Genomic DNA, 10938 nt, shown 5'->3' on the forward strand with positions numbered 1-10938 from the left:
ACGCCGCAAGCTTCACTATTTATATTTTTTTCGCTAGAAGGCTTTTACGTTTATTTATTTCTAAAATCTTTGTAGGTTCCGAGGGGTTCGATTTTTGTGTGATGTTGTCTCTTGTGACAGATTGGATACAAATACTACTGAGTTTTGGCCTCCTTGTTCGTCAATATATTTGAACATCGCTCTCTTGTTTCATTCCATATATATGGTATTGCTTATAGGTGGGTATGTTTTCCCGGTAATATATCGTGGAATGATATTCGTAATCGGATGGGAATCGAATACTTGTAAGTAGTCATATTTAGCATCCTTATTTGTGACCACGAGTTTAAACTTATTGGGACTTTTCCCCGAGTCTTGTCTCAAGCTCATTGGTCTTTTCTGTAACCGAGTTGGTTATCCGTATTCTTGAACTCCGCAAAATCTGAAATTTTAATTGGTGTTCTTACAAGCAATTCATGATATACAAAATGTTCCGCTGACCGAAAATCACTACCTTAGAGAGCTGTCACAATATTTCACAGTGTATTTGAAAACATTTGCAAATCAGTCGTCTTTTTGGGAAGAAAAATATATATTAAAGATTTACCTGCTATTTTGATAAATTCATGTTTTTAACTGTTGAATGAAACGTGAATTATTTATCAGAAATTTTAACCCACCTTCACATTCTCGGCTTTCATTAGAAAACGAAAGTAATCGTTTTTAAGGAGCTTGAAATTTTGAGAGAGTACGACTGAGCAAAAATTTTCCAGAGCAAATGCATTGCAATGCTCCTTCAAATTTACACAGTTGATCATGCTGGCAATTATTTGCGTTGATACGAATGATTCAGGTCCCAAATCATTGGCAAGAAAGACAGCAATTCCATTTTACATCAAGTTATCTAAAGAGACTGAAATCTATGGGCAAGGGGATATATTCACTTGGCTAACACTGACAGCCCCCGAGCCTGCAATAGAACAAGAATAAGGAAAATAAGAATAAAATATAGCCTGATCCTAACGTGGTACCCATACTTCGGCACTACCGTCTTGCCTCTGTAGCGTCCAGATATGAAGCTTATTATTGGTTTCGCTGTTCTCGGGTGGAATCAGAAAATCTTACAAATAATATATATCAGCAAAATGCAGAAATTCATTCTCAATATAAAATCTCGTTTGCAGCTCAATCCGAAAAAAAAATTGGGTACTTCTGAAGTATGCATGGCAAGATGGCGGACAGCGGAACGTAGTGTGTCGTGGAATCGATATTCGAAATCGGATAAGAATCGAATACTTGTAAGTAGTCATACTTAGCATCCTTATTTGTGACCACGAATTTAAACTTATTGGGATTTTTCCCCGAGTCTTGTCTCAAGCTCATTGTTCTTTTCTGTAACCGAGATAGTTATTAATCGGATCCTTGAGCTCCGCAAAATCTAAAATTTCAATTGGTGTTCTTACAAGCAATTCATGATATACAAAATGTTCCGCTGACCGAAAATTACTACCTTACAGAGCTATCAAGACGTTTTCGAACTTACCAGCAGTAAGAGTGACCAATATATTCACAGAACGATATAAAGACGATAAAATCAAGGAAAAGTTTATGAAAAATATTATTCCAATTGCATAGTTCGCTATTTGTCTCGAAATGAAATATTTTACTTGTAACACATTTTGAATTCGAAAAAACGGAAATAGGTTTTTATTTCAATGTTTTGTCAATTTTTTATAGTAAAAGAATTTGTATAAAACAATGTATTCACTAAAACGTGATATAAGTGCAACGTACCAAACAGCCCAAATAAAACTTAAACAATGGGGTATTGGATATCATTCAAACTAGTAAAAACAAAACATAGGACTCACATTCTGGATCATGATAATTTTAGGCCTGATTTTATTCAATTGCACAGAATTGCTGAAATTGAACTAAAATACAATTCTAGATTGGCCAATACCAAGTAGCAATCATGAAAATACTGTAAGTATATTATTAAATGGTTTTAAATTATATTGATAAATCATACAGGTGTCAGTATTCCTGTAATGTCTTATTTGCACAGCCATTCATTTTCTTGTAAAAATGGAGGTAAATTGCAAAGGTAAGCATGTTCTGCCTAGAAAATTTTCGCTTAATATTTTTTGACGACGATCGTTGTATTGAAGCATAAGGATTTTGTTACTTTTCAGATATCCAGTTTACAACATAGTAAAACTGGAACAATCACGACAATTAGTCATTTTTAGTCTTCTGAAATTTCCCCTTTTCATATAGCAGGTGTGTGGATTCGCTGCTTTTTGCAACTTTTTAACGTATACGATATTATCAATGGGAAAACGCCACCCAATAGAAACATTCCGCTGAGCAAAAACGAATATGTGTAAACTTGATATACATCGTACATATATCCTCCTATTAAAGGTCCTATGACACTGCCCAGTCCATTTCCAACTTCGAGATATCCAAAAGCAACAGTGAGTAGACCATCCCCAAACTGGTCAGCAACCACGACTGGATAAATTGACCAATGTCCAAAAGCTGCTCCAACTAGACCACAGTAAACAGCATTCCATTCAAATGATGTTGCAAGAGGACTTAGGATAGTGAGTACACCGGATGCAATTCTCAACGCTATAAATAAAGTTGGAGTATGTACACACTTAAATGCTGCAACGAAACCCCATAGAAAACGCCCCATCAGATTTGACAGTCCCATGATGGATACTAGAATCGCACCTGAAATGTAAAATAATTAAAAAATTGGTAGAACTATCACTAGACGAAACTATTTGGCATTTTGTAGTGTCAGTTTAACATATAATCTTACAAGTAAGTCTGTTGAATGCAATAATACGGTCGATAAACCAAAATGAAGAACCAATTAGAAATTTGGAAAATTCATTTTCGATTATGGATTTCGATTCGTTATCTGAAATATAATATTTTTGTTTAAAGATTTATTTATCTTCCAATTTTATCTATAGATATCCTCGAATTTTTTATTTCTAATCGCCATGAAAATTCACTCGTTTCAATCATTCAAATTTGTTTGGGGAATATTCTTCTGATACAGATTGAAGCATTAAAATGATTATGATTCAGAGTATCTTCAGATTTCAGTCACCTCGGAAATACTGATTCTTCTTACGGGAATTGTGATAACCATTTTAGCAAATCTCATGACAAACATAACGCACAACGGAAACATTAATTTAAGGCATTTCCCGTCATGCAGAGTTACACAAGATTACTCAATATCATTCAATTTACGCAAGATCTATAGACTATTAAAAAAAAAACATACGCTAAAGATTTCATTACCATGTTTTAATTTTTTTTTAGTCACGTGTAAGAGTCGAAATATTTGTGGAAAAAAATCATGCAGAATTAAACATTATTACAACATAATGTTATACACTTGGATTAGGCGCTCAAATATAGATATGTCAACGTTTTAATGAATCATCCTCTATTTGGTAGCCATATCTCATGGTGTACAATATTCAGTGGTGGGATTCAGCCGGTTCGCACCGGTTCTATAGAACCGTCTCACGGAATTTTATGAGATCAGCGAACCGGTTAGCATTACATGACTTTTTGTAACAGAACCGCCTGAAAATATGACATCTGTATGATGGAACCGGCTGACAAAAAAATTGAATCCCACCACTGACAATATTGAACTATAATTCATTTTTACTCAATAAAAATCAAATTGTATAAAAAGATACAAAAGTATTTCAATCAGACCAAACAAAAACGTCATAATGGTGGTTAACCTAAGTTATTTAAATTATAGCAAAGCATTACGAAAAATTCTTATACGTTATCTAATCACAGCTGTAAACCAAGTCCAAATAACGTACCTTGTTTAATTGTCATGTTCAAATCGTAATAGGCACGGAGTGGAGTTAAACCAAAGACAATCATCATGCCACAGAATACAGTTACATTGTTTATAAGCAAAATATAAATATTAGGATTTTTCAACAACATTTTTGTTTGCTTTAGATAATTTGCTTCCTTTTTGATGTCGATTGTTGGTTCTAAAAGTGCAGATATTTCAACACCCTGCAAGAGAATAACATTTATATGGTTAGTCTCCAATTTTTTAATATTTTAACTATGAAGTTACATTCGCCCAACAGCAAGCCTCGTTTAAATATTTAGAAGAGGAAAATAATGGAACAAAACTTCAATTGCTTCCACTTCAGTTCTATCGACTCAGAAAACTTGGAGCTGAATTTTTTACACATTGCTGTTTACAAAGTTAATTTGTAACAATAATATAATTGCCTTCAATGCTATAATCACTACTTAGACATTTGATTGGTTGATCTATAAGAAACCGCGTATTAGAAAACGACGCACTAAACTAATCACAAGTTCAACCGAGAAGATATTTATTATAAAAAGCATTGTAAACACCGGTGCGGTGTGTCGGACAAAACCACTGTTTTCAAACTATAATTAAGTCATGGTGTATCTGATCAAAAACTTAATCTTTCATTGCCACATTCTGGTTTCTACATTTCATAATTTTCGAGTTATTTTATACATTTTTATTATTCCCTAGTGAAGCAGTGATATTGTTTTGAATTTGAAAGATCATTGAATATATTTGCGGCAAATTAATGTATTTTGGATTAAATAAACAATAAAAAAGGAGTAGCACCTAAGTTGACAGCTAAACGACGAAAATTAATTGTGGCCCATAACTGTAGGATTGATGACCCGAAACTCAGTCATCCGTCCTAAACTTCGGAAGTAAGGGCTGAATTTTTTAACCAGAACTAAGAAACTTGTAAATTTTCGTTGTCGAAAGATCGTTTATCTCATAATTGAATAGCGTTATTAAAGTCGGATTCATTGAACCAATAGTCGGAATCTAAATTTTTATCAGCACAGAGTTGAAGTCAGCAATTGATTCGCACTCTTAAACAGAAGACTCATTATACAAGCATTTCATCTCTGCGTGTAATATAAGATCAGCAGCATGACATCATCATTTAACTACAATCCTTACCTGACTCTCTTCTGGAATAGTTTCAGGAATCGATACCTTGAATACCTCATCGCTTGATTCGATATTTTCAGCTTGAACTTCTTCTGACGTAGTCTGGGAACTTAGAGCGAAAGATGACTTCCTCCGGGTCAACGGATTTGTGAGCCAAGCTCGCATTATTTGAAAACTATTTTTTCGCTGAAATTTTGGCTGATTATCTTTCACATCTATTGCAGACATTTCAGAACTTTTGGTCTCTAATGTTTTATCACTTTTTAGTAAATTGGCATTCTGGTCACACTTAACTTCAACTTCGACACTTGAAGAACTTTCTGTCTTGTTCTTTTTGAAGCAAGAGAACAATGTAAAATTTGGTGCTTTATCGACAGGACACATAATGAGTCCGAATACTATCATATTAGCGTTTATACCCCCAACTAGCAGAATAGCGCCTCTCCACCCATACAATTCCATAAGATACTCGAAAACAACAGGAAAAACGAACGATCCAAAACCAATTCCACTTGCTACAACTCCCACAGCAATTGAGCGTTTTTCCTTGAAGAATTCGCTAATGGTTATAATGGCTGGGATATAGCACAAACCCCCTCCTATACCTAAAAACAAGAGAAAAATCAAATTTTGTTGACTAAAGCATATTTGTTGTCTATGAGTTATCGCTTCCGTGAAATCGCTGTTTTTAATTTTCATCTCGATCAGAACGACAGCTTATACTTTGAGAGCAAGAGTTTTGCGCAAAAATTTTAAGTGTTAGCAGCTGGTAAATTGCATAGATGTTCTGGGTTGATAATTAAGATAGGTTTAAGGACTAGGCAAATGGTTACGGTAAGCTTTTAAAGTTGGATTTGTGCAAAAGGACCTATTGATACTCTTTGGCAATTAGGAAAGTTACACAGTAATATCCAGACTCACCTGCACATACAGAATATAACAAAAATATCAACCACATGGATGTTGCAAAAAAGCATCCTATTAGTGCTAAAGACATTGCTGCTCCTCCAATCATATGAGTTACTCGACAACCAAATTTAACGATAAGAAAACTGGCTATAGGACCTTTAAAACAAAAATGAGTGAAATAAAAATATGTTTCTATTCGATAAAATCTAAGTCTTGTATCAGTTCACTCCTGTGTATACTTATCAGAGTAATGTTACTGAGAAAGCCATAACATACAAATAAATACTTGAATGTACATTTGCACAGCTTTTACAGTGACCCATAAAGATTCATTACCTGCCCATTGTGCACCCATGGCCTGTTCTTACTATCAGCAATGATGAAATGTTTTGACTTTAATTAAATTGATGATTTCAAAATTTTTAATTATCCATTTTACTAAGTCAACAATACTCTTTGTACTTTGAAAGTAAACAAAATTCAGATATGGATTGGTAATTATATTTACAGTTCACTGGCATACAGTAAAAGAGCTTTTAAAACTTTGAATCTATTTTGCACTTACCGCTAGCTGAAATTGCTCCAGCGGTCGTACTACCAACGAATGAGGTGATCGCACTGGAAGATTGGAATTCTCGCATCCACTCAGGCAACAAGACTCCGTATCCAAAATAAATAGAACCAATCATGGTCTGAGAGAGAAAACTCGCAATCATCACCACCCAACCCCATCCTCCATCAAGATATGGTTGATGGTTCGATGACAGTTGACTTCTTTTATTTTTAGTTTCGTTATCCTTCATTTTTCTATCAAATGAGAAATGATTGGATACTAGGCTGAGAAAAAAACAATAATAGTATTACCATTCTCGTTCGACCTATTTACGACCTTTTGTTCGAGACAATTATAATTCGAAACGATTTATTATTCTCTTTAAAATAATGCCACGAAACACCAAGGTATATTCATGGAATAATAACCACTGCCAAATATACCATCTTTCTGCGAGTTTACACTTTACAAAATCGAATGCAATTCTCGATTGATTGTACAAATGTAATCACGTAACTGCGTATGGAATAACAAAACGTGAACACTTACCGGCGTCGTGGCTACCTTTATATCATGCATATTTCTGTATAAACTATTGAAAATGTATGGGAAGTATCACCTATCATATACTCGTAATCATTGCACCCAAAGAATATCTAGTTTCCTTTCTAGAGAATTGCCGCTGATGAATTGAGTTTCCGCGACTTGATAACCAACGTCTCTCACTTGACAGCATAAGAATAAACTCATTTTCTAGCTGCGGCCCGTGTTTCATTGTATGTGGCGTTCGTTGTACTGTCGATTCATTTCGTGTGATATAGGCATCAAACCAAAACAAACTCAGTCACGATTTATCACGAATTTAAAAAACTAGTTTGAGCCGCTTCTCGACGTATTAAATAAATATGAGATCACTTCCGTCGAAAGCTGCCGAGAACATATTTGAACCGTCTCTGACTAAATCCCATGATACAACGGCCTATGGGCTACAGCACGTTTTGCTGGTACTTTGTTGTTAGATTCTTGTGTGTTATACATGTGCACAACAAAGTGTTATAAGGAGACTATGTTTTCGTTCAGTCATAATGGTAATATGCCCTGGAAAATTCTTAAAGTACACGTTAGCATGGTAGATAGATATACATATCTACCAGGGGTCGCTTCCCGTGCACTTGTTTGTAGTGAAGACACAAAACATCTTTATATAAAAATATTGATACAAATTTGATTCTAAAGAAATCACTGATGATTGACTCCTATGCATTAAAAATACAAATAGATTGCCATATCATTGCTATGATTTATGATTCAACAATGATTATATTTCTGTAATATTTCGCTTTAACATTGCCGGGTCATGTATTAGTCATATTTAGGTTTTTACAACTTAGCATCGAATAGACGAAATAACTCAATTTGTTGCGTTGTGTGTACAAGTCATTGTTTCAAGAGAATTATTCACTCATATTTGATGCAAAAATGCTCACTGCAATCATGTAATGGTGTTTTATCAAAGCATTGGTAAATGACAAGTTGTATTTAATAGTCAACCTAGATACGCCAGCTCAGCTGAAGTAAACCTTTAACGTATTTCAACGATATGAATTTATAAAAATAGTTTATATTTATGATCTAACCCACACGTTAAAAAACATAGTAATATCGGAACAAAAATTTTGCGTATTTATTTCAAGTTTTTGTTCTGTGAAATAGTAAAAACCGTGTTTGCAGTTATCAATTAAGTTCAAAGTTTTCATAATTAAACTGATAACAAAATGCAAAAACTCACTCAAAAATATAAATGTAAGAAACTACAAACTTATGTCAAAAGATGCAGGAATCAGGTAGTTTTTATGACGGTGTTAGTTCATATGCAAAACTGCAACAGATTATTTGCTAAATCGTGCGTAAAATTGTTCAGTGGTGATTAAGCAGCGACATATTACGAAGCAATTCACCAACTAAAATTTATGACAACAACAGAGCAAAATCTACCTCTGCATAATACGAGTATCATCATTTCCCTTTTGCTACTTTAAACGCTTTACTTCATTTTGTTCAATCATCTTTGCACGCTTACAACTAAGGATAGGCAGTTCGACCATACGACCCGCAGCAAAACGAATATTATAAATCGAATCATGGAAATTTAATTCATATCCAACAACGTAACATTCCTCTTATTTTCTTTAAATTGCTCAAACCATCGCTCTCTACTCTGTCATTTGAATTGTAGCAAGAGTCATATTGTGCTGAACGAACATACAAAAAATGAATTGTTTCGACACTATATGCATATAGAAAAGATGATGTCCACTATCTTAAAATTTACAAACAACTGCTCTAAAAATTGCCTGAAATTCTGCCGCCACAACACACTCCCACTAACTATTATGAAGTCCGTTTTAATCTCGACAATAGCTCAGAAATCTCACGGTAAGTATCGTATTTTCGACGTTTTATGGCTCACTAATCATCGATTCATCAACTCGTAAGTGAGGTAATATAATGTCAGCTTGATACTGCCCATAGGCGTAGACGAGAGCATTATTATATGCAACATTTTGGCATTGTACGTCATCCACAAAGAAAAAAGCTCGATTTCGCTAAATTTGTGACCGTTGTTCTTTGTAAACAAGCCCAGTCGAATCTGGATTCAACTGGTTCTAACGACGCTAGGCAAAAATAACACACAATAAGAAAACGATTAATTATGCCAGAAATATGCAAAATTTTAATTATTTTAATCTATTAGTGATTCAAGAGGCTTCCTCAGACATACATAGTTTAACTATTAATATTTGAGTTCACACTAGATGTCAAATAGAGCTGTGATGTCTTTCGAATAATACAGGCTCTAAAATGAATTAAAGCTCCAATAAACACTTACTCTATTTCAAGTTTTGCAAGTTTACGCTCACCACAAAATCAACTGATGACTGCGTTTAGCGTACAATGCGGATCTCCCACAGGACGTTTTATATTTAGTCTGCTTAAAATAAGATGAGTCATTCAAGTGCTCATGCTTTCTAGGAGAGTAAATGTAATCTTGTTAAGAAGCTAATTACAACCACGTAATCAGCCGGAGAATGTGTTCTCAGTTTAGCATTGGATTCAATCTAACGTTAAGACTATGACATAACAGTTTAAGTAAGAAAGGAGTTGGAGTAACAACTTTTTAATAATAGTAATCCCATTCTTGATCTTAGTAATACTGCACATCAATATTTTTGGATTGTCCAGTATCTTAAATAGGACTGGTAGATTACCCTGCCGACTTTTTGGTGTGGGTTACTGACAAGTTTTTTAGTACATGCAAGTTTTTAACCACATTTGCTTTTACTACGAATACTCCCTAGGCATTACTACTCATCATAATAATTTCTTCTGTTTTTGCTTAGTGAAACTTGAAAACTTCCTAGTAAGACATGTTCAAAGAATTTTAAATTATTCTTTTCAAATAAAGCTTATCCCATGGGTGTTGCTTGTTACGTAACATGGAGCTTGCCACGTGATAAGGACATGTTCATATGCGTGGCCGAAATTAATTCCGTATCACATTGTTGCAAGACAAAATTGGGACATCGCCAATGCGCGATATATAGATGTATAAATATTGAGACTTGGGTAATAGTATGGCAACTGGTTAGTTCGTCCATATGGTTATATATGCAGGAAGGGTTTCTGAAAATCATGTAAATTTCATGCAATCGTTTCATCCCTATCTTACTCTTGGACGCTGTTAGATATTCTTACATCTAGCAACGCTAAATAAAATTTATTTCAATCATAAATGTAATAAGTATAATCATTCGAAAAAGCATCCAAAAAGGGAAGTCACAAACAACGAATGAAACTACAGCGTTATATAGAATTTTGTACCTATTTGAAATGCAGTTTCCATGTTGCCGAGTATTTACGGATGGGTGAGGGAGGGATTAAAACGTGTATTAATTAAGAGGAGAGGATGGTAAAAATAATGAGATAAAATCGCAAACTCACACATTCCTGTTTAGTAACAATGCACCAATATTCAAACCAAATTCACTTGGTATGTAGTTTGGATATTGCGCAATGAAGATAATAAGAGTGTGTATAATTTCCAGTTAATAGAGTGATTTTCTCATAACACCCGTGTTGCATTACAAGTCTGTTTAATTCGAATCACTGTGCAAATGTGTATAAAACATATATATAGTGCCTTTCAAGCCACCAGACTCACTTTGTAACAAAAAAAAACAAAAAAGCAACGCCATGAAAGACGCCGAAAAGTAAGCCGAAAAACTATTTGTTTGTAAATAAAGCGTGCGGTTTCATAACGTGATGAATTTTAATCTGCTCTGACTCGTATATATTCATTTGCAAATAATTTTTGAGCTGCATGTCGCGTAAAATGTTAAATGAACCAACTTGAAATTATGTATTGTTTGATTAATATTTGTGTCGCACGAAATGCATTCAATACGAAGTGCTT

At 34.2% G+C, this 10938-nt stretch overlaps 1 protein-coding gene across 1 annotated transcript; it reads right to left on the reverse strand.

Moving 5' to 3' along the window:
• Window positions 1-1528: 1528 nt before the first annotated feature.
• LOC120332921 (monocarboxylate transporter 14-like) lies at window positions 1529-8145 on the reverse strand. The gene is made up of 6 exons (XM_039400265.2): window positions 7014-8145; window positions 6477-6748; window positions 5924-6067; window positions 5012-5607; window positions 3852-4056; window positions 1529-2721 (listed from the first exon to the last, which is right to left on the reverse strand). The coding sequence occupies exons 2-6, from the start codon at window positions 6712-6714 to the stop codon at window positions 2252-2254; spliced, it is 1653 nt and encodes a 550-aa protein (XP_039256199.2). The 5' UTR covers window positions 6715-6748; window positions 7014-8145; the 3' UTR covers window positions 1529-2251.
• Window positions 8146-10938: the final 2793 nt, after the last annotated feature.

Source organism: Styela clava, chromosome 13 (genome assembly GCF_964204865.1).
Source record: "Styela clava chromosome 13, kaStyClav1.hap1.2, whole genome shotgun sequence".
Classification (NCBI taxonomy): Eukaryota; Metazoa; Chordata; class Ascidiacea; order Stolidobranchia; family Styelidae; genus Styela; species Styela clava.

Bases quoted from the DNA above. Each gene is read 5' to 3' on its own strand.
- LOC120332921 (XM_039400265.2), bottom strand. From the start codon at position 6,714: ATGAAGGATAACGAAACTAAAAATAAAAGAAGTCAACTGTCATCGAAC. The intron at 5,608-5,923 runs GTGAGTCTGGAT...TCTTGTTTTTAG, and splicing joins GTTATATTCTGTATGTGCAG to GTATAGGAGGGGGTTTGTGC. The intron at 4,057-5,011 runs GTAAGGATTGTA...ATTCTCTTGCAG, and splicing joins CTATTCCAGAAGAGAGTCAG to GGTGTTGAAATATCTGCACT.